Below are 24,824 nucleotides of genomic sequence, written 5' to 3'. Positions count from 1 at the left end.
GTAGCCTAGAAACAATAGACTGTACCATCTATCTAGGTTTGCATAAGTGCACTCTTGCGTAAGTGATATTCGCACAATGATGAAATTGCCTAACGACTTATTTCTCAGAATGCATCCCTGTCATTAAGCGATGCATGACTTTGTATCTCTCTCTCTCTCTCTCTCTCTCTCTCTTTCTCTCTCTCTCTCTCTCTCCACATACACACACACTTCCTTGCTAAGCACAATATGTCTCTGGAAGTATACTCAAAATGCAAGGTTCTACACAAATAATTGGTTGTCTCTGAGGAGGAGAACTGGCTGGCTGGGGCAGAACCTTTTCCTCGTGTGTCCTTTATTAAGGATTGAATTTTAGCTGTATGAATGAATTCCACATCAAAAAAGTAGAGTGCACCAGTCCCGTCTATAACATCATCTCCCACCCCTGCCCTCGGTTAACCTTCTCTATCACTGATGAGCATTATGAAGTCGACCTCATCAGGATACTTCTCTGTAAACAGACCCCAAGCACATGTCTATTTACAGGCACATGTCTAGTTTAATGAAACCACCATCTAAACTCAGTTTGATGAAAAAGTCCATTGAGTCTCCAAGATGGAGAAACTGTGAGCTCTGAGCCTCAACAAGAACACATTAAGAGTTTAGAAATGAAAGGAAGCAGAAATACAGTATTATAGTTAATGATAGTTTAGGATCGCTAGGGTTGTATTTTTTTGGTAGCAAGAACATTCCTGGGTTCTTGAAGTCAGGAAAAATATTCAGTGAATAGCAAAAAAACAAAACAAAACAAAAGTCCTGAATTATCAGCAAACTAAGCCCCCAAAGAGACTAAGTACCTCAAGAACTAAGTGTGACAGATTTTTGAGGGTCAGTGGTGTCCTTTAAAAAGCAGAGACAGACCAGGAAGAAGCACAAGAAGAAAGGAATTAGGAATCTTCTTTTCTCCCAGAGCCCATTCTTATCTCATTAAGAGCATTAACCAATCTTCGGCAGAAGCGATGCTGTTAAAATTCTTTTTTATGAACTGGATCTGTGAGTTTACTAACCTGAAAAGTATCTCTGGTTTAAAAAATGCCAACGGTGAAACCCAAATGAATAAAATTATGGAAAGTAATCTTGGAAGATGAAAGGTTAAAAAGGATCTGTAAATTTAACTAAGGATAACCGTGGTTAATTCTCAGTTTTCTATAATACATTGAAAACCCATCAATGATGAGTTTGTCCTCACACTAATTAGACCCCATAGCAAACGTCTTGATAGAAATAGAAAATGATTGCAAACCAGAACATGGTAGAGGGGAAAGAGATCTTGGCTTAATTTCCTAAAAATATCACCAAGGGAACTGTGATCCAAAGAAATGCCCAAAGGGACCCGTGTGGTTAATGATAGTGCTAGATCTATTTGGTCTTGTGCTAATTTTTGCTTTTAAATATTTTAAAAGACGCTGATAACCACTGATCTAGAATGGGTCTCAAAGCTGTCCAGGAAGGCAGGGGGCTTGTTTAGAGAAGACTTTACTCTCCCATGGATTTAAGTCACTTAGAAGTACAATAAATTTTGTGTGTATGTGTATGAGTGTATGGGGTGAGTGGTGTTTATGATGATGGAGGGATACTCACTGGAATATCAAGTCATCACACTTGGGCCACTTACTCCCAAAGCTGAAATATTTCCAACTGCTTCCAAATTCTGTGATAAAAATCAAAGACTCAGAGAAACAGATCCACTGTTTCTGCAATGTGTTTTGTCTTTGTGCCCTGTGGGCCAGTCTCGGGCTGAATTTTCTTATCTAGGAAATGGGACCAGTGACTTCAACTCAGATTTACTTGGGTATTGTCCAGCATGAATGAAGGGAATGACACTGAAATTCTTAGCACATAAATATTGCTGTGTAGTAGTGATGCTGGTAAAAACAGTTATGGGTAGGCAATAATGGAATAAGTGTTAAACATGACTACTCTAATATTCTTCTTGTTTCTATATGGTTGTCTCAAGTCTCCAAATTTTTGAACGTCTTCCAAAACTGAAGGCATAGAAAAGAAAACGTAAATGGTACAAGATGCTAGCGTAATAATAGGATACCTGTGACCATATCTATAGTACAAACATTCCTACTGCCATGGTTAGCAGTATACATTCTTATCTTTTGCCTAAGAAGAGTACATACATTCACTCCTACAGTAATGAATGGACAGAGTTTCACCAGAATGAAATTAGGTAACACTAAGTGTATTTAATGTAACATTTTGTTAAACAGCGTATTCCCCAAACCCAAGGCACCTACAAGTTGAATTCAGGAGACACTGAGGGTGCGGGAAGGGAGGACGATTATGAATGGAAAAGACTTCAGTGGAAAGTGAACTTCTCTGTCAAGAAGCAAGGTCCCGATTTCTTGAGTATGGCAAGCAAGAGATAAGAGGTTTTTTGGTAAGCTTTCCCGGAGAAGAAACAAAGTGAAGACATAACACTTCTGGGGATAAAGCAAAAGCTACTGGAAATACCATTTCACTACCTAAACTGAGGGCGCGTTGCCGTTTTAGCCTGCGCTAACAGATCTTCCTGTAAAACAAGCCAAGGAGTAAATGAAAAAGTGGCAGAGGTGTGGCATCTTTCGGGATGCGGCACAAATTGGGACTCCGCTTGTCAGAAGCAGCAGTCCCGGCCGGGAGCACGGGAAGGAAGGCCTTCAAGAAGCCATCAGTCAGTCAGATCCTCCTGCAGGAAGGTCAGCACTGAGGTGGGAACCGAACCCGCAGCGCCCGAGAACGCGTCTTGCGGGTGAAGCCAGCTGGGCTCCCGGGCCTTGCAGGATCAGGGGGCGCCTCCGTCCCAGGTACTCTTCAGTTTGGCCACCCACTCCAGGGAAGCCGGGAGGGGATTCGCTTGGGGTTAGGCTCGCTGGAGGCTGTCAGCTCTCTTTAGGACCTCAGGGAAACCTGAGATTTTCTGGCTTTAGGACCCAGGAACTCCGAGGCAGCTTCGACTGAGATGCCTTGGACCACAGCACCACCTACTTATAGAAGCATCCCGAGCCTCAGCCCGGCGGCATCTCCGTCGGAAAGTGCGCTCGCCACATCCCTCCGGCCTCGCGTGAGCGTTCTGGCTCCCACAGCTTGAACAGCGAGAAACCTTAGCTGGGGAGCAGCTGTGGAGAGAGCTCGGGAAACCGCCCCGTGGGATAGGGACCCAGAGAGCGAGAGCGGGCGTGCCGCTGGCCGGAGGCTCGCGCTCACCGGCGTGGACGCAGCATCCCAGAGGCTGCGGACGCGCCCGCCTCGCCGCGCTCCCGCCGGGCGCCGCCAGCCCAGAGGACCCTCCGCGCACTTCGAACCCGAGGCGGCCGCCGCAGCCCGGAGCTGCCACGCGCTTCCGTTGGGTCTCGGCAAACTTTTCCCCAGCCCACGTGCTAGCGAGGCGGCTGCCTTCCGGAGCCCGGGATGGAGCGCAGCTCCTAGGCACGCCGCTCCGCCCGAGACGTAAGTGCTCGCGGCAGGCGCCCCGCGCCCCGCCACCGCGACCACGGTGCTCGGGTCCCCGACCGCGGAACTCAAGGGCCGACCCGCGCGCCCTTAACCCTGCGCGCTTGGTGCCTTTGCAGCGCTTTCCTTTCCCCCGAGCGCCTCACACGCCCTTTCCCCGGGGTCGGAGCTTGCAGCTCGGCAGAGGTTGCTAATTCACTGATTGTAAACACCTTCCTCTCCAAGTCGCCGGCAGCTGTGCGCTCTGGGTTAAGCTGCTCCGCGGCTTGTGCCAGGCGATGAGTTCGCTTCCCCACTCCCTCCCCTTCTCAAGTTGGGACGCGCGGAGAGGCCGCTGCCTCCCCGGGGCTCTCTCCATCCCCCATCCACCCTGTTTCTCCTCCTCGTCTCCTAGGTTCACGTCGGGAAGATGCTGACGGTGCCGAACTGAGCACTGGCGACTCTCCCTCTGCGTCTTCTCCAGCGGCGCGGTCCGCGCCGGCTCCTCTGATGAGCGCTCCAGTTCCCCGACTTTGAGAGGCGTCTCTCCCCTGCCCGGCCGCCCAGATGCAGTTTCGCCTCTTCTCCTTTGCCCTCATCATCCTGAACTGTATGGATTACAGCCACTGTCAAGGCAACCGATGGAGACGCAGTAAACGAGGTGGGTCCTACTCCGCCGGAGGAGCGTGGGCCCGGGGGGCGGGTCGCCTAGCTCACGCACGCCCCGGCTCCCGCGGCTCAGGGGCAGGACGGCGCCCTCCACCCTCGCTCTGGCACACCCCCGCTCCCCACTATCTACAGAACCCTGTCTTTTCTGTCCTCAGGAGGCGCGGCGAGCGGGAGCGAGACGCGCGGAGAGCCGGGTGAGCCGGGCGTCCGGTCGGCGCTCCGGGCTCAGTGGTGCGGTCGTTGCCCACGTTCCGCGCCGCGCCTCGACTCCCGAACTCTTGTCTTTCGGTCTCATTTCTTATCTGGCACCCAGTTTTCTTCTTCTTGTCTGTCTCTCTAGTGCCCTTTACCACCTCCCCTGCGCCTCATCTGTCTCTACCTTCCGCCACGCATTTGCGCCCGAAACCCTCACCCCAGATAGCCTTGGACACGACCTAGCAGAATGTGTGTGTGTGTGTGTGTGTGTGTGTGTGTGTGTGTGTGTGTGTGTGTGTGTGTGTGTGTAAGTGTAAGAGCGAGCGCGCGCACTGTGGAGGGGTAGCATGTCGAGGTGGAGAACCTGCATTACCAGGAAAAGGGCAACACTGGTCTCTTTTTCTGGACCCATGATTCACTGAACTTTCTGCATTGAGCAGCCATTCTTGAGCAGGTTTTCTGGTGAGCGCTCGCCTGCGGAGTAATATTTTGGGGAAAGGCCCGACTTTGCCCTCTCCATTTACTTACATCAAAAGCTATTGCTGAGAGAGGTTTCTGTTCTCATTGAAACTCACTTGCGGCTTTTTAACCGCTCCCTCCCGCTCCATCACTTGTGTGCGCTGCCGAAAAGGGCCAGTGGAAGCCTCCAGAAAGGTTTCAGAAAGCTAGCTTTCCTGCAGATTTTAGTGGGCGAAGCTCATCTCGGAGTCCTGCTGTGGCTGCAGCTAATCCAACTGCGTTTTAGGGACAGAGCTGCTAAACACAACTCTGTCTTCTGGGGGATTTAAACGCCCCCCTTCTTCCCCACCTTGTATTACCCGCTCCTGGGAGGCGCACAACAGCCCCTTGGAGCTATCTAGTAATTTGGACTTTTTTGCCGTTAGAATTTGTCTTGAGTTTAACACATCTGATTTTTCTGGGATATAAATGTCTCACTCGACCTGTGATGTGATTTGTTTATAACTCGTTTTATGGAGTCTCCGGTCCCACATCCAGATTTGGGAGAGAGCTTTTTGCGTCCTAATTTTTCAGTTTTTTTTTTTGGTTTTTTTTTTAGGACGTCGTTAAGCTGTTCTCACCTACCCGCAGGGCAGAGGTTGGCCCGCCCAAGGGCAGAGCTCATGATAACTCTGGTGTGCAATTCCTTAGCCCTATTCAATTGACACTGTGGATCTGTGGTTTCTAAAGATCCCCCTTTCTCTCGTTCTCTCTCTCATTTCCGACATTTGGAAAATGCTTATTTTTCAGAAATTATTCTGCATAAAAACGCTAGGGAGAAATTTCTTCCAGAGGCCATGAAAGTTTGATATTGATACAAGTCTTGGAAACGTCCCTTTCCATCTCCCACTCTCCTCCTCCCCTCCCAATGGCACCTTCTCTACTCCAGTATTTTCTTTCCAGGCATTATTTGGTAGAGTTGGCAATTTGTTATTACACTGTGGTCAAAAGTGTTTGGAGAGACTTCCTCCCCATCCCCACCCCCCTATAAGCAGAAGTTGCAGTCCCCTTGGTTGAAGAAACTCAAAGGCTTCAAGTTTGAGAAATATGGATTGTTAGCATATTTACTAATTCAGATTGGTAGCCTTTCTGATCCACACTGCCTGTCCCATTGTGGCCGAATAGGGAAGAATCACGAATATTGTTCTAGTAGAACTTAACGTGGAGATACTGTTTGGTGAAGAGTGACATTACAGCACTCGTGCGGCCAGACGGGAACACTGCACGCTTCCCTCCGCAGTACTGCCTTTAAGTCCTGCCTATGCCTTCTTAGGTATCAGAGGCAAAAACTATTTATTTCAAAGTCGCTTTAGCAAAATCTCATACCCTCCACATCCCCAAGTGCTGACATTTAGAAACCAAATTCTAAAGTGTGCAGTGGTAACTTTTGCCAAACCAACCTTTCCATTCCATAAAATTCAAATGCTTTCAAGTACATGTAAATTGGTAAGGTTGTACCAAAAAAAAAAATCTATCAAAGTGTATTTTTGTTTTGTTTTTTTTTTCCTTTTCTTAACAGATGTTCCTTCCCAAATCCCAAGTTTCTGGCTAAAATAACTGCGGTCCTTAAAAGTGACCACACTATCTGTGCCAACAAAGGGTGTACTGTGTTTTTAATTAAAAGTGGAACTACTTAAAGGGCTGGCTAGACAGTGTAGGGTGATAGTAGCTTTTCTGCTTTGCAAGGAAGCTTAAGGATTACATTGTGAGAGTATTGAAATGAATAGAGATCTAACTCAGGTTGTGTGAGTTGTTCCTCTTCACAAACTTAAGCTGGTTTTAATTGATCTCATGTCCACTGATTGATCCTACACCGATTGTTGCGCATACCAAACAATGGGCTTTCCCAAAGGAGATTGGTTTAAATGAGTTCCTTGGTGAATGCTTGCCAGCTAGCCAAATCATGTCAGCAGTGACAGCTGACAGGCTAGAGCCTATTGTGGTACCAACATTTCCCCCCTTTCCCTTTGTTTTGGGTAGTGGCAGTTAAATATTACTTTCTAGGAAGAAAAGTGATTAGTACCTTCAAAAAAGAAGGTGTTGTGGCTTAGGAGATCAGTTATTTTCTTGGCTTTGTGCTGCGATTGCAGGCAGCAGTGATACCAGGATTGGTTAGGCTAATGCCTGAGATCTGATTCTTTTTTTTTTTTCATATTCCATCTGCAAATAATCAAACCTTCACTGTGGAGCATTCTCAGAACTTCTTTGGCATTATGTTTAGTCTACTCTATGATCTCAGATGCGCTATAATATCATTTTCTTAATGAAATAAAATTCTTGGCAGAGATCAGATAATTTAGTCAGTTGAAATCAATTGTATCCAGTCTGGAATAGAGAGCAAATATATATCATTTAACTCTGTGTTTTATTTCAAAATATAGCCAGAGGATTGAGAGACTAGAATTTTGACCCACCCTGCTTTTGGACAAACCTCTGTATATGGGGGAGGCCATCACGAACGACAATACCAGCTACTCTTTGTTCCCCTTGTTTAGAAAACAAATTCATAAAATAAAAATGCATTTGATAAACACTAATAGGGCCTGGCAGCAATAATTTAAAAAATTAATTAGGCACAAACACAGTACTGAGAATGAATACCTTGTAGAGGGGAGACACATGCCAATGTTTTGAAAAGCTAATTGACAACTCCTGTGTTGTCTACATGGCAGAAGCCTGTTAAGTCATTGGCCCCCTCACCCACCTCCCATTCGAAAGCACTGTCATTATTAGCTACTATTAACCCCGACTGCCTGTATCTGTCTTGGGACCTCTTGTGATTTATTTGTATTGTAAACTGGGTGATTTGATTTGTTTTATTTTTTTGAAATGGTCGTAAGCCACATTTCAGGTTGAATTACTGAAAGGTGGATGGGCACATCATAACTTCATTATAGTCTCCTGGGATTTCTTGAGCTGGGTACACGATGACTTCTTTTTACATCTCTTTTCTGCTGTTTATATGCCAAGTCACATTTTAACTAGGGCTTTATGAAAATGTCTTGATGAAACTTCTTAAAAGCAGCAAGGCCCCCCAAACCTAATTGGTGTTTCTGGTGGTCTGCTGGTAGGGGGCGTGGTATGACAAGTGTTTCCTGCTGTAGCCTTTTTCATACTGAAGTGTGGAAACATCTCATTTTCCTAAGATTAGATTTGGCTTCTTCCATGAAACTGAAGCATTTATCACAAACAGTGTGGTGGTGTGTTTCTAGCAACCGAGGTTGGTAAAAAACGTAAACATGTTCTCTTAAACCTCATAGGGCTCAATCAATTTGTATTTTTTAAAACTTAATGAAGAGATTAAATGTCTATTACATTGTTTTGTACACCTGAAACTAATACTAAAAAACAATGTAATAAGGAGATTTGGAGATATCTGTTTTTGCAAGTACTTTTAATAATAGTGTATTTCTTGCAGTATTTTTTCAAAATACAAAATGGCACATGGAACATATTAACCTACACTTAAATGAAAAAGCTTCAAAATACATTTTTTATGCTTACTTTTTTTAAGTTCCAGAGTATTTCAGGAAAGCTGATGTGATGTTTAACTTTGCAACATAAGCAAGTTCTTTCTTTTCTTTTGTTCTCTCTTTTGTTAATGGGCTGCTTTTTCTTCCAGCAGAATTCTGAGTTTTTCTCGCTAGTATCTTCCCCTTGCATGGAGGTCAAAAAGTTGCCCTGCCCCAACCAACATCTTCTTTAGCTACTGAAATTTGGAAGTGATTCAGAATAGGTGACATTCCCCCAGGTCTCTATTTAATCCTGGCTTTCTTTATCTGCTTGTAAAATCCAGCTTGGGTAGAATCCAATATTTGCAGAAATCCCAAGTTGGAAATGACACTTCTAATTCCTTAATGCAAAAGCAGCTCTTGATTTATTCAGAGACTAACTGGCCAGGTACTGGATTGTCCAGGCTACTTTTTACTTCTTTCCTTCCAGCTGACTGCCTTTTAATCCTTTCTCCCCCGCCCCCCCCCACCCGGAAATAAGCATTCTTATCCCAAGGCCAGGGAGTAGATGACAGACAAATCATTTGGTATATCATTATATAATGTTACAAGGGGGTCGGAAGCTCTGGAGCTCTGGGATGAAAATAAAGTTTGAAACTTCCTTTGTCTTCAAACTATCATGATGTTCGTTATTTTTTCCCATGATCTGCAGCATTCAAGGACTGACCATTAGGTAAATACAGCGTGGCTTGTCCATATGTAAGTTTTCATATTTTTAGCTGGGATACATATGGAAGGTGCTAATTAATACTAAAGTGCATATATTACACATATAACTATGTATGTTAGGGAATATATATACACACACACACACACACACACACTTATGCGTATTTAGGTGTCCAGGTATATGTTGAAAAAGGGGTGGGGATGGTATGACTATGGAGGATTGGGTTTTTGTAACTAAACAGGATTTTCACTTATTTTTCTCAGTTCTTGTTTTTTCTTCATCTTTCTCTCAGGATGACAGCAGGACAGAGGACAGGGGAAAGGAGGAGGGGAAAGGGAAGGGAGGGAGGAAGAGAGAGATGAGTAAGGAAGGATAGAGCATTTTTAGTTTTCCCAAGACCAACCCTCCACCTAGTCTCCTGAAGGATGTTTCTGTATGAATCACCCTCTTTTCAAGCATGTAGCTGTCCCCCTAATCCTAAAATTCTTAATTCCCTTCTTCCTCACATTGTTTTCCAATCTCTTCCCCTTTTCTTCACGTCTCCCCTTTCCTTCTCTTGCTTGACAATCCTCTCACATCCACCCTTCGGCCCGTCGCAGTCTGGCTTCTGCCTCCATCATTGCACTGAGAGGGTTATCTTCATCCATGTTCAATACTCACCTCATCGCCAACTCCACCAATAGTATCACAGTCCTCTGTTACTCTTCCACTGGAGATATCTTATCACTCCTTTCCAAGGAAAGCCTTTCCCTTTGGCTGGTGACAACACACTGTAGTTTTACCTCCCACATTCTTCCCACGTCTCTTTGGTCCCGTCTTTGAGAGTAGGCATAGACTAGTGTTTCTTTCCCTGTATTCTTTCCTTGGGGATTTGACCCATCCCACTATCTTAAACTGTAATTTCAATGGAGAGTCCTTCAACTCAAGCCCAAACTTTTTTTTATAATGAGTGATTTTTTTTTTTTTAGCTTCAGTTTATGTTACCCTCTGATTTCTCAACTATCGCCATATGGGTAGATATTCCGTTCCATGCACACTTAAACTTGACAACTTATTTCCCCTTCTATGCCCTCTCCTAAGTGTGTTCCTCTGCCTGTGTTCTTATTTCTATTCATGGGGTTTCTATGCATCAAGGCTGGAAGCCTCTTTTATTGATTCCTTCAGCCTTAGTGAGTCTACCTCAGAAATGCTGTTTATATCCACCCCATCTTTTCCTTTACCACAGGTTAGTTTTTAGCTCAAACCCTCACTGACTGCTCATGTCCCAGCAGCCACTTCTTCCTCACTCCATCCTTTACAGTGTTGCCACATTGAGTTTTTCTCCTCCACAGATCTGCTCATGTTATGTCTCTGCTAATAGACCTTCAAACCTCCCAGGGCTCCTTATGGACTGCACAATAAATGTCAACCTCTTTCGTGTTGCATTCAAGGGTTCCCTACCATCTGACTGCAGCCTATTTCCAAACTTCCACCACCCTGAAAGCACTGTACGCTTAAGCTATACCAGATCACTTCATGTCCAAGCATACCATGTGTTTTCATGGCTTTATGTTGTTGAGCATGTGGGCACTGTGAAAAGGGCACTGCCGCTACTAAGTCTTCCTGGAATTTTCTGCCTTTTTTCTGAAGCCGAAGTCAATGATTCCCTCATAGTCTTCTTAGCTTTTGGTGCTACTCTTTTTTTAAGAAATTTTATTGGGGAACAGTGTGTTTCTCCAGGACCTATTAGCCCTAAGTCAAGCAGTGTTTTCAATCTAGTTGTGGAGGGCATTTTTCCAGGACCCATAAGCTCCAAGTCAAGTAGTTGTTTCAATCTAGTTGTGGAGGGCGTAGCTCCTTGGCCTACGTGGGAATCGAACTGGCAACCCTGGTAGTATGAGCCCACGCTCCAACCACCTGAGCCACTCAGCCTCCCCTTTTGGTGCTACTCTTAACTCTTATTTTCACCTTTATTCTGGTTATTTTGTCACATGTAGTGACTTAACGAGAAAGGTTTTTTTTGTTTGTTTGTTTGTTTTTTAATTCGAAAGTCTTTGCACAGAGTTGCAGTTTAAATGAATGGTTAGAGAATAGGTGTAAACGCATCATTTCCTATCTTTAGAATTTAAAGACAAACAAAAAAATACTGAGGTATAAAATCATCCTCAGCCCAGTCCACATTCTGAAGTCTCTTCTCAAACTCTTCACCATTTCACAGAGTACTAGTGCCTGTTTGTGTATCCACATGTGTGTTACGTGCCTTTGGATCAGCTCCCACTCCTGACACCCCTGTGAATGAATGAGTCACGTCACAGTGGCCTGTCCTCCACAGCCCCGTCCAGCTCACGTAGACTCATGTCTATGGCTGCTGTTATGGAGTCTTGTATGCTTGTAGCTGTTATTTGAATGATAGAGTATCTCAAATGACAGGTGAGTTTGGGGCAGGATAAGGTAAATGCTGGGAGGCACATATATTTTAGAAAAACTTCTAGAGAAAGGGTCGATAAAGGATTTTTATTCCCAAATATTTTGCCCGTATGAACAATCATTTAGGGGAAAATGATTATTAAAGGTAATTATATTAATTAAAGGTAATGATATTAATAACAAATTAGTGTAGGAAAACATTTGGTCTGCATTTTTATGTTTATGACTTTAGTATAAATAATAGCTATGTAGATATACTTGTGAGAAATATAGGTAGGGGTGTGTGTGTGTGTGTGTGTGTGTGTGTGTGTGTGTGTGTGTATTCTGTTGGTGTGAATAGGCTATGTAGTTTTTTAATATTGTGCCTTCCATGAGAGCTCTGACATTTCACTATCCTTCAAAGGAGGTGAGACTGGGTTGACTTTTCAGGAAGGTGAGCTGCTTACTGAAATAAATGTGATTTTTAAAACTAACAGTTAAATGGAAGAGAGCTAGAGCTAGAATCCAGCCTTCCTGAATTCCCTGTCCTTTCCTTTACACAGTACCCCTTTAACATAAATATTCATTTTTAAGTAGGAAATAAATCACCTTTGAACCCATTCAAAAGTTCTTGGGTCCCCAGACTTTTAATGAGCCTCAGAAGTTCCTAGGACTCATAATTATGCTAATAACATAAATGATACTAAGTAACTGAAGGCTGAGGGGGTGGAGTAACTGAGGTGTAGGACCATAAGTAGGATAGATAAAAATTTGCATACTGAGTTGCTCAATTTTTTGATCACTATTAAAAAAATCATTATTCTTGTATGTGAATTCTAGTAACCTCTTATATTTCTGGTACAACAGTAGCCAGAACAAATATGTGTGTGTTTGTGGGTGCATGCTTGTGTGTATGTCAACATGTGTTTGTATGTATGTATGTATTTTATGTATACACATATATTATAACCATCAGAGTACAATCAGGATAACCAATCAGGATTAGAGGAAAGCTATTAAATATTATTTTTACTCTAAAACATTGAGAAACTAACTATAGGTAGCTTTCCCCCTTATATAGTTGTTTGGGGAAAACCTTTACAATTTACTTAAAACCTTTGAATTTTCATCACCTGCTGAAGAATATTAAGAACACTTATAAAGCAGAGTTAGGCTTGCTCAGAACATTTCTTTTGAGTAGGGTTTCTTAACTTGGGGTCCAGAGGTGGGGCCAGGGTTTTTCTGTCTCCTGAAATTAGAAGGGAAATATTTTCTTGTTTTGGGAGTAAGGTATAGAGAGAGGATCTAGAGCTTTTGCTGAATTTTCAAAGTGACCCATGGTTCATTTCTTTCCTTCAACAGGTTAAAAAGCATTAAACTAATAGGAGGTCCACATTCTTAATTAGCATGATGCCAAATGGCTGCCTCAAATTGATATAGAAATTTGTTCCCTAAGTTTATTTTCCATGAGTGGGTTTCCAGCCATTTTCCATGGGTATATTCATAGTATGAGGACACATTGGAAGCACTATCTCAAGATTTATTTCCGTAAATGATTACTTGGCTAATAATCACTCATGCAAGGACAATAGTTGTTAAACTCTCCTCTCCATTGCCCTAAAAAGTTTACAAAAATATAAATAGTATAAGGGGTTCTGTTAAAACTTCTCATATGGTCTAATTTTTATCTCACTAACAAAACAATAATATAGAGTTTTAGAAATCGCTGTTGCAATTTTCCAGCTGATGACATACGGTGCTGGCACTGATGTGACTTGTGGATCTCACACTGCCGGTTTGTAGACTGCTCAGAGCCAGGCTGAGCACTCTTCAGTTCTGGCCAAGTGGGCTTCTGCTAGATCTTTGCTGCTGGGTCAGCACATTTAGAATTTTTTTACAGTGATGGCCTTAGCCTCTCACCTATTGCTGGATACAACTTGCCAAGCAGCTACTCCTACCGATAGAGGGCACACTTTGCATTCTTTTCCTTATGCTTTGTTCTCTGAAGTTCTGTAGGATTTGTGCTTGCTTTGGTTTGCCTGTAGGTTCAGCTGGTAAATCCGCTCTGCTTTCTCCAGAAAGATTGATGCCATCATCATCTTGACAGGGAGGGAAAAAGCAATCAATAAAAAGAGCTTTTTAGTCTTACTGAGCATTTCTGGTCTCTAATCTCCTTTTGACAAGACCTTCTCACCAAAAGGCAAACTTAACCAACCTCACAGTTTTGATATCTGGGAGGCAGATATTAAAGCTAAACACTGCATTAACCTGGAAATGGATTCCAGCTTCTACAGACACTTGACACTTGGAAAACATTAGTTGTTTTTTTTTTAAGAATGTTTTCCGTCAAGTGCATGCCTAAAAATTGAAGCAACTGGTAAAATTTGGAGTTGCCCAAATGATTTCAAATTAATACTTCCCAGTTAATTGTTTTCCAAATTCTATAATCTTTATGGAGAAACCCATTTCTTTCAATGAAACTCTCACATTTTAGCTCTTTGAGAATGGTGATAATTGATTTTGAAAATCCAAAGTTTATTTTTTTTAAAAAAAAAACTTAAAAAAAAAAAGTCTGACATAGGATTTAAAAATTCTCTGGCCCCTTGTTGTCACTCATCTTACATGCTATGTTGGAATGCTTCTTTTTGGAGTCAAAAGCTGGTTTTTAATGTTGAAGGATTTGTGATATATCATTATTAACCTGCATATTTAATTACACTGCTTTAGTTTCACATCCAGGTTTCAGTTTAGTTGAATCATAGTGGGATTAATATTCTTATGACTAAGTGATGTATTCTATGACCATCACCTTCACCCCCCCATATGGCCCTTTGGGGTAATGATGAGATTTGTCTTCTCAGCTTTTCCACTGCCATAATTGGCCTTTGAAGACCCCTCACTGAATGAGAAACTCTTGCAGCCCAGTGGATTGAGAAGCATTGCACCTGGGGCTCCCAGGTTAATAGTCCTAAATGTACATTAAATTGAGGCAGTTCTGGTCCTTGACTTGTCATGTGCTCTGGCTAGTTCTTGTAAGGAGGAAGACTACTTAGTTAAAATTAAAGCTAATTTTTGACACTTGCTTCTTGATGTTTTAGAGGTTCACTTTCTTTGGAAGTGTGTGTATAATGTGTGTTTAAGGATCAGGTTTGTAGGGGAATTTTGAGGGACTCTTGGGTATTAGTTCTGGGCTCTTCTAAGTAGATATGAGGATGTGGCCAAGAACAGCTGTAGGTTGGGTGATTGGAATGAGGAAAGTAGCTTAAATTTTTTGTTTACCCAAGGATCTGGCCATCTCTTTAATGCTTTGAGAGAAATCAGAGCTGTCCTATCCACAGCATTACTTCTACTGGTCAAAGATATCCTGTGGTCACCCTCTGTCTACCAGCTTAGTAGAGTGGAGAACCTTGTTTAGGGTCAGGAGACTAAGTAATTTGAAAAACCAAATGTTGTTTGATAATGGACAGCGGTAGTTCCCAGAAGCCCAATTAGTGGGTTGAGGTTAGTTTGTTGTGGAGTTAGGGAAGCCATTCATACCACTCCTGGTGGTCAGTAAGCCATGCCGTGACTCATGTGATTCTTGACTGAATCCTGTCAATGATGAACGATTTCTTCACTCCTCCTTTAAACAATACTATCTGAAAATTGATGTGGTGCTTAGAAATTGTCCCTTGAATATTGATCATCCAAAATTATGAATTTGGTGCAATTTAATCATTCCCTTATTCAGAAGTAAAAATAATTAGCTCTTTGCAGCTGTTATGGGTGATCTCAACATGATTTGGATTTGAAAGTGACTCAAGTGACTAATAACTGTTCTAAAGGCTTTGGCAAGCTTCAAGTAGTCATCTTTGTGTTGGATTCCAGGGAAAGGTATGAAGAAATGGCAGAGACTGGGCCTAGAGAGGAGGAAGAAAGAGAGGGAACAAGGTCACTCCTTTCCGAGACTTGAATCCTGTGGAAGTTATGTGGAGAAAGCCTTGAAGTTATGTGGAGAAAAAATGGGATTAATTCTATTCTTTGGAATTAAGACAAAATAAAGTAAGTTCATAGGAAGATTATAGCTTATATTTAGGAAACTATCCATTAATGGGAGAGACCCTTTCTTGATGCCCTGAATCTTTGGAAATTGCCTTTTTCCAACAGCAGAGGGTATCCCTTAAGAGTTTTGTAAAGTCAGTGACTGTTGAGTGTAGAGGGACCTCTAAGGACCATTCACACTAAGAGCCACAATGAGTACATCTGTAATACATCTGGCATCTCATAGGTATTTAAATAGAAATTCTTGTTGACAACTATTTGGACTCAAATTATAAGATTCTTGCCTTCCTAAATAGAGGAAACTAAACAAAATTGCTTAGATTCTGCATCATATGCCTCTGAGTCATTATTCTAAACTTCAGTAATAAATAGTACTATAGATATATAAGTTTAATCTGAAATCCTAAAAAAAAAAAAGACATTTCTCAATTCTTACATGACCATGATGTCAATTCCTAGAATGTTTCATTATAAGAAAGCCTGAGATTTCAATGCAACTATAAACACCATGGGTTATGCCATACATTTTTTTTTCCTTTTTAAAATGGGGTTACTAGGCTGGAAGATAAAGAAGCATTTGACAAAAAATCATCATTAATAATACTTTGCATGTGTGAAAGCATAACAGGCTTAAAAATCCTTTCGGGCAAGGTAGAGAAATGCAGGTATATCTTCGTATGTTACTTGAATTGCATTTGACAGAGAGTGGTGAGTAATGAATGGATTGATGTCCACTTTGAGGGAAGACTCTGGTGTGTAAAGGACTCTCTCTTCAGCCTTGTTTGGAACACTATTTTCTGAATGATTTGGTTGAAGACAGATGGCCTGCCAATCACACTTCTGCATAACGTGAAGTTGAACAGGACATGTAAAATGTTGGTCGACTGGTTACAAAAAGATCTTATTGGCTGGGAATGACAGGATGAATTGATGAATGAAATCTTAACAGGAAAAATGTAGAGTTTAGCACTGAAGTTCAAAGCAACAAGTGAATAAAATGCTTTGATTTGTGTCAAACCATGGCCTCATGTTAACTTGAAAAACAGGATTTTGGAGACAAGGGGTTTTCACTGGGTTTTTGACTCATCCTGAGGTTATGAGGTGATATCGTAGCAAAAAGAAATGGGCTGCATTAAGAGAAATAGTTACCTAGATTCATGAATGAGGCAGATAAAGGTTCCCAGCCGACACCAGTGTTCTGTTCTGCTCTAGATGTCAGTACTTCCAGATGTGCACTGGCAGCATACATTATAATACTGTGTTAATTTCGTAGGGCTGCTGTAACCAAGTACCACAAACTGGGTGGCTTACAACAACACAAGTTAATTTTCTCAAGGCTCTGGAGGCTAGAAGTCCAAAGTCAACGTGTCAGCCCTATACTCCCTCCGAGACTGTAGAGGAGGATCCTTGTTTGCCCCTTCCAGCTCTTGGTAACCCCAGGTGTTCCTTAACTTGAGGCGGCCTCGCTCCAATCTCTGCCTCCATCTTTACATGGCTATCTTCTCTCCGTGTCTTCCCTTCCTTCTTTTTTCTTATATCAATTATATTGAATTAGGGCCCACTCATGACCTCATGTTAACTTGATTACCTCAGCTAAAACCCTATTTTCAAATAAGGTCATAGTCACAGGTTAAGACTTCAACACGTTTTTTTTGAGGGACACAATTCAACCCATAACAAGTCCCAACCTGTGTCAGATCTGGTAGGTTCTTTAAGTCCCCATTTTATTTTCACAACCCTGTGGAATAAGTAGTATCATTATTTTTATTATTGATTACACTATAATAATAATTAGTAGTAAAAGAAGCAGTAATGATGGCAATAGAAGTAAAATAATTAGAAGTAAGGCCTTTGCACATAGCCACACAGACTGTGTACTGGACGTAAAGCATTATATTAATAGCACGCCCTGGACTTGGGCACACAGTGGCCCTGGTTGGGGAACTTTAGGTACGTACGGTTTGGAAGTGTATAGGGTTTGGACTAGGAGACTTTCAATTTCCTTTTCTTCCTGAAGTTCTTTGACATTGTATGAATTCAAAAGAATCACCTGGGTGTGTTTATTATTTTTTTCAAATAAATTCATGAATCACATTGGCTTCTTGTTCAGCTGAAGCTGAACATTCTGTTTAAGTGGTTTCCTATTGAAGTTTACTGTCCTCCCAGAGCTGTTAGCATCACTATGGAACGTTACTGCAATGTCAGTATTATCTCCTGTACATTGCTTCTCGTATTGGTTGTATGAGGTTCCTCTGATTTTTGAGTAGCATCAACTATTGACATTGTCAGGGAGCTTGATCTTTTTATATCTGTGTGCTATATATAAAGGACTAGTAAGAATGTTCTTCTAAATATTCTCAAATTTTAAATGAGAAAAATTTTCAAACATACCAAAAAGCAGAGAGGGTAACATCATGAGTCCCATATTCCCATCACCCAGATTGAATATAAGTTGAGATGTTTGCCACATTTGCTCCATCTGTTCTTTATCTTCTGTTTTACTTTTTATTGTTTTGTGTTATAAAGCAAATCCCAGCTAGTATATCATTTCACCCTATGTATTTCTGAATGCATTTCTTACAAATATGGTTATTCCTTGATAACATAATTTAATCAGTATGTAATCAAACTACATTAATTGCCTCAAAAATGTCTTTATGCAGCTGGTATGTATGAATCAGCTTTCAAGTAACATCCACCCATTGCACTTGGTTGGCATATCCCTCAAGTAACTTTGATTTGAAAGCAGTTACTTCCTTCCTACCCGTTTTTCCATACCATTGACTTATTGAAAAAGAAAAAAATGGGTCAGTTTTCTGCAGATGTCTGATACTCTGGATTTTTTCATTAGTTCACTTGTGGGGGTCATTTGGCTTTATTCTGTATCCTCCATATTTTCTGTAAATGAGAAGCTCTCCTTGGAGGTTGGATTAGATTGTTCAACTCCTGGCTGGAACACTTCACAGGTGGTGCTGTGTGCTTCATTTTACACATCAGGAAGCACACAATGTCCTGTTTTGCCATTCTCAGTGATGCTAAGATGAATCATTGTGTTCATGTGGTAACAGTCTGATCCTTCCATTTTAAGGTTCTGATTAACCTTGTATCTAATGGTTTCTTCCATTGATGATCTTTGTCTGAATCATCAGGTTCATTAGGTGTTGCAAAATAGTGATTTTTCTCCTAATATTATCATTCCTTCCACATATAATAGCTAAAATTCTTCTATTAAAAGTCATTTCTTTCCAACCATAGATATGGAAAACGTAGTGCTTACAGGAAATGCAGGCAATACACTTCATCCTTCCTTTAATTGCCAATTTTCAGAGTAAGGAGTTGATGCGTGTTCGGCTGGCCAGTGAATCAACTTCACTACAAGTGAATAAAATCCTTTGATTTGTGTCAAACCATTGCCTGTCAGATGGAGGAGGTGAAGTCTTCCAACCGTTTCTGCTTACTGAAACATTAGTGGTAGAATGACATTAAAAAATCTTTTGGCTTCTGCTAACAAGAGTGAAATGCAAACCTTCTGAAAGCCTGAATTCTATTAGGCATCTTCTGATAATGTTTTCTGTTAACAGCTTTCAGGGAAGCTACTGAGGGAACATACAGCAGCTTCGGCCTAGTGTAATCTGAGGCTCGTTGGGTAGGAAAACCATACTTTGTGCTACTTAAACACTCTCTGGAAGGCTTAGAGAGGAGAGGAAGGAAAATATTTGAGGAGATCAACGGGATGTTGTAGAATACAAGTCATGTCACCTGAGGAGGATTAAAATTTCCGCAAAGCTTGACCTGAATGGCAGCGAGCCACTTAGAAGATGCTCTCCAAACTTATCCATGCTCGTTTTTTTTTTTTTTTCCTGCGGTGCAGCCTTTAACTTGCAGGCATATGAAGAATAGGTCTAGATAGTAGGTGTTTTCAGTGGGTAAGTGACAGTAAAGTTGTAAAAAAAAAATAATAGTTCTCCTAATTATTAGCTACAGTTGGCTCTTTCAATTACAGAAATATTTTCTTTATCTATGTAAAAACTTAGCTGGTTGCCACTAATGAAGTTATGATTGGTGTAGTTTGTGTATTAGCCCCTGAAAGATACTGTAATATCTTGTGTATTTAATAATTGTATTATTTAGTGAAATGGAATGGAACATTTAATTTAAATAAATGTTTATAGGGAGGATTAAATTAAAAAGCATGCTAGAAATTTTGAATATAAACCCATTTAACACGTGGCTCACAACAGACACACCTGTTGCTGGAGAAATATAACTCTGAAGGTATACTTACAGGTAAAGTGCCTTCCTGGTATTTTTGAGAGAGCAAACAGTACGGTGAACAAAAGAAACTGGTTATCTTGCAATCTAGGGAAACAGCTGGGAGTGCACATAGCTTCTTTTACTAATGGCAGATTCTGGCAAGTGTATTTTTCCCCCCTTCAACCTTATGTTTTTAAGTAAGAAAACAAATGAGCTATATCTGCTAATTAGGGCTAATAGTTCATATCCTTCATACCCCATTTTTTTTTCTTTTGATTTTGAAAGTTATTTTGGTAATAAATTCCCATATTATTGACACAATTAGGTGTTTTGTCTTGGAAGCAAGTGGTAAAGACTTTACACGGTATTTGGTTAAAAATAAGTCACTAACTGAGGAAGTTTTTTTTTTTCCAATGACTGTAAACCCAACATGAATACAATGAAATTTGTATTCATTTGTATTCAAATTGTTGGAAATTTGGAATAGAGAACAACACAATGAAGAAAACAAAGCTAGCAATAATCTTTCCACTTAGTGATAACCACTGTTAATATTTTGTTTTTTATCTTTCCAGATGTTTCCTTCCCTTCTACATAAATACAAGATTTTAAAAGATTACATTATAAGCATATGATCTTAACTATTTTGATGACATTATTTTTAATGCCTGCATCATAACTTATTGTTCAACATGAAATTTTAAGATCCATTTTCTTATTGTTGGGCAGTTAAACATGTCAATATTAACTTTTCAATATTATTAATAATGCTGCAATGAACCTCCTCGTACATCTTTTTTTGTTTGTTTTTAAAGATTTTATTGGGGAATTGGGGGAGGGGACCAGACAAGTTGCTGTCCCTTTGTTCTTCAGTCTAGTTGTGGAGGACGCCGCTTCACTGGCCCATGTTGGTATTATCAATGCGCTCTTCCCGGGTGAGGCAGCCGCTCGCCAACCATTAGATGGCCGCTTATGGCAGCTCACGGCAACCCACTGCAGCCCCACTGCAGCCCCACTGCAGCCTACACCGTCGCTGGCGACTCACGGCAGCCCAGCACCAGGTCGAGCTGTTGTTCACCATCTTAGCTGTAGAGGGCGCAGCGTCACTGGCCCTCATGTGGGACCCATCCCAAGCCAAGTCTTAACCAACATGTCACTCAGCTGGCCCCTTTGTGTACCTTTTCCCACATCTTTTTTCTTTTTCTTTTTTTAAAAGATTTTATTGGGGCATTGGGGAAGGGACTAGTGTTAGGGAATTGGGGAAGGGAAACATTGTGTTTTTCCAGGACCCATCAGCTCCAAGTCAAATGGTTGTCCTTCAATCTTAGTTGTGGAGGGCACAGCCCATCACCCCATGCGGGAATAGAACTGGCAGCCTCATTGTTAGGAGCACGTGCTCTCACCTGCTGAGCCATCCTGCCGCCTGTTGGCAGCTCAGCAGCCGCTCAGCTCAGGCGCAGCTCACTGGCCCATGTGGGAATCAAACCGGCGACCCTGTTGCTCAGAGCTTGCACTCTTAACCAACTGCACCACCTGACTGGCACCCCCACATCTTTTTTCTTTAGGAATCATTCACAGCACTACATATAATGGTTAATATACTTTAGTCGTTGAATTTATTGAACACTTGCTACGGTGCCAAGCATAATTCTTTGGGCTACATATGGTGTTGTTTAATCCTCAAATGACCTTGTGAAGTAGGCTCTATTTTCCTCCCCATTTTTTATAGAGGAAGAATCTGAGGCACAGTAAATAATTTGCCCAAGGTCACAGAACTAGTAAGTGGCAGAGCTAGAATTTCAGTCTAGGCGTTTGACTCAACCATAGTCTTAACCACCAAGATGGGAAGATGAGACTTTGGATCTTATTACCCATCGTCCTCCGGAATAATCTTACTGATTCTTGTTCTGTAGGTGGTAGATGGTGTGCATATTGCCTTGAGCCTTTGATAATGTAATTTTTTTTTGTTTTAAAAAATATCTTGTTGGATTGTTCCTGTTAAGAATACAAAAGAAGCAACTCCCTTATCCCCGAAGAAGCTCACTATTTAAAAAGAGAGATAAAACATTGTCTTTCATTTTTTCCCCTGGCTCCATATGACATTAATATCCATTTAGTTGCTTAAACCTTTATTCATTGTTTTCTCAGCAATACCTGTTATTTCTATACCCCCTCTCTAATATATTTTGAATCACTCATCTCACTAAGTTTACTGCCATTTTGTAAACCAAATTATCACCATTACCCACCCCCCACAACCACATGAGTAGCTTTTCAAATGATCTTCCTTGATCCATTCTCTATAGGACAACCAGCGTGACTGCATATAATATGAAATTCAGAGTGTTTATTTGATTCTGCCACTTAAACGCTGCAGTGGATTTCCATTAGATCTAAAATAAAGCCTAAAGCCCTTGCTCAACCTGAAAGACAATGTGACCTGGTCTTCTGCAGCTCTTTTCTTGTTATCTTAGTCCTATTGGCCTCTCTGTTTCTCAAACACTAAACTTGTTCCTGTCTTTAGAAACTTTGCATTCGCTGCTTACTCTGGCTAGAAAGACCTTTCCCCATCCTTTTTCACGACTAGCTCCCTTTCCGGTAACTATCTGAGGCAGCACTTTTCTCTCTCTCTCTCCATTTTCTGCAGTTAAATTGTCTAGGATGGGGTAAGGCCAGGGCGGTGGGCTGTGGCACCAATCTGAAGAGTGTACTTGCTAAGCCTGAGAGTGAGTGACTCCTGGAATTTTGTACTGTCGGAGCCTCCTTCACCTCACCGTAGTCCCAGTCCTGCTCTGTTACATCAACTGTTTATTTCTTAAACGTGCTAGAATTTTCTCTTTGTTCCTGTGGCAGAGAACACTGTGTATTCATCAAAACCATTTCTTTTGCCTCTTGGGCATGTAGCTAGATGGTGTCTCCCAGCCCCGCTTGGAGTTAGGTGTGGCTATGGGCCTGAGTTTCATAGTGGAAAGTGTGTGGAAGTGATATATTTACTATGATGATACCTGGCCCCAGTGAACCACCTGTAGAAGAGTCTCCCATTCATTTTGAATCCATCAACTTGGTGCAGAGGAGCTAGCCCTGTTCCCTGAGCCCATGGAGGATGACAGGACCACCAGGTGAAGAGAGCTTGGGTCCCTGTATGACCCTTGGGGAGTCTCCCTGCTGCATTTCTGCACTGGATCGTTTGCAGCAACATGGATGAATCTGGAGGGCATTATACTAAGTGAAATAAGCCGGACAGTGAAAGATAAATATTGCCTGGTATTACTTAAATGTAGAATGAAAAAAAAAAAGTCAAACTCATAGAAACAGTAGAAAAGTGGTTGCCAGGAGCTGGGAGGTTGGGGAAATAGGGAGAAGTTAGTAAAAGGGCACAAACTTTCGGTTACAAGGTGAGTAAGGTCTGAGGATCTAACATATAACATGGTGACTACAGTAACAGTGCATTGTATAAAGGAAATTTAAGAGACTAGAATGTAAATGTTCTTGCCACCCCCCTGCTCCAGGCACCCTCTCCCCCAAACCCAAAGGTAAATAAATATGTGAGGTGATGGATGTGTCAACTCAATGGGGGGGAGGGGAATCCTTTCACAATATACATATATCAAATCATCACACTGTATACTTTAAATATATTATAAACTTATTTGTCAATTGTACCTCAGTAAAGCTGGGAAGACAGCAGAGATTGCCCTAACTGAAGCATGGTCTTTTATCCCGCCAGGGCTTTGGAACGGAAGCTTCAAACGGGTGGGGTCTTTGTTCTCATCCTGCCACTAGTGCCCAGTATATATAGTGCTTAGCCTGTCCTGGGTGTCAAAGAAACATTTTTTGAACAAATAAATTAAGAATATCAAAGCAGTATATAAGCAATTCAAGACAGAATGCTGATAAGAAAAGTCTTTTGGGTTCAGAGGGGAAGGTGTGGATGATGCTCTAGGAATAGTTTGCATGAAAATGGGGTCTTTACTCTTAAATGTAAGATATTTGCTATTTATATAAAAAGTGGTCCTTATATTTCTTAGTCACAGATATTTTCCAAACCTATACCTAGACACAGTGATTTCACACAAAAAGTATAGAATTTAATAACAGTTTACATATTAGGCTACATTCAATCACTTTTATAGTTAAATGCCTGTCGCTGGAAAATACCAAAATTTCTTGCTTTCATTTCTTACTGATTGCACCCAATATATATTTGTACTTTTATTTTAAGAATTTCTTAACTTATGCAACAGAGAAGGAATGTCTGCTTTTGCTACTTATACAGTGAAAGTCCTTGATGTTCAAGGTTCAATTGATTATTCTGCTTGCCAGCGATAGAAACATTACATTGGGGTTAGAATCTTCTAGAAATGTTTACAGGCTATCAGGAGAGGGTATTGTCTAGCATTGTACAGTTGAGGATGGGAAGGATTTTAGGTAGAAATTAAGGATTTTTAACGCTTTTAAGAGGGAGGCCTGTTTTTAATTTCTTGAAAGTCTTGAGACCGGCGTGGATGGGCATGGGTAAGAGGAGAGTGATTGCTGCTAATGAACTTCGCAGGCTGACAGTGCTGGGGGTGGAGGAGTGGGCCTCTGCTGGCCCTGTGCACCTTACCACCCACAAGCCCACCCTGCAGCTACTTGAGAACAGGTGGGATTGGTGGCAGCAGGTGGCCCAGGTTTTATGGTCTATTAGAAGATTCAGATAAACAGGCTCAGCACCGTTAAGGTCTAGAATGTGTAAAATCTGAAGTTTTTGTTCCTCCTTGTATTCCAAAGTCACTGGTAAGGTGTATGACTCTCTGCCCTATCTAAATTAGCCATGGTAAGCACCGTATTTCCCCATGTATAAGATGCACCTTAATTTTGGGGCCGAAATTTGAAAAAAAATGTGTTACATAAAGTTATTGAACTCAAGTTTTATTCATCATAAAATTCATACAACTCCTCATCACTGTTGAAACTCCCAACCATTAGCTTGTCCTCATCTGTGTCTGATGACGAATCACCCAATTGCCCTTTGCTCTTCAGTCCATATCTTCAATTCCCTCTCTAAATCTGGCTATTTTGCTGACTTGCCTTCTTCTGCCGTGGCGTTTTCAGTAGGGTTTCTTCTTCCCGTAGCCAGTCTCGGATTGTTTTCTCAGTTG

At 41.6% G+C, this 24,824-nt stretch overlaps 1 protein-coding gene across 1 annotated transcript in view; it reads left to right on the top strand.

The window, feature by feature from the left end:
- The first annotated feature begins 2,285 nt into the window (after positions 1 to 2,285).
- RSPO2 (R-spondin 2) overlaps positions 2,286 to 24,824 on the top strand; it is a 155,000-nt gene continuing 132,461 nt past the window's right edge. The window contains exons 1-2 of the mRNA XM_019624570.1: positions 2,286 to 3,477; positions 3,875 to 4,120. Coding sequence (XP_019480115.1) covers positions 4,027 to 4,120 — 94 coding nt within the window. The 5' untranslated portion in view covers positions 2,286 to 3,477; positions 3,875 to 4,026. The remainder of the gene's footprint in view (positions 3,478 to 3,874; positions 4,121 to 24,824) is intronic.

Source organism: Hipposideros armiger, unplaced genomic scaffold, assembly GCF_001890085.2.
Source record: "Hipposideros armiger isolate ML-2016 unplaced genomic scaffold, ASM189008v1 scaffold_593, whole genome shotgun sequence".
Classification (NCBI taxonomy): domain Eukaryota; kingdom Metazoa; phylum Chordata; class Mammalia; order Chiroptera; family Hipposideridae; genus Hipposideros; species Hipposideros armiger.
This window is presented reverse-complemented; position numbering and strand designations above follow the sequence as displayed.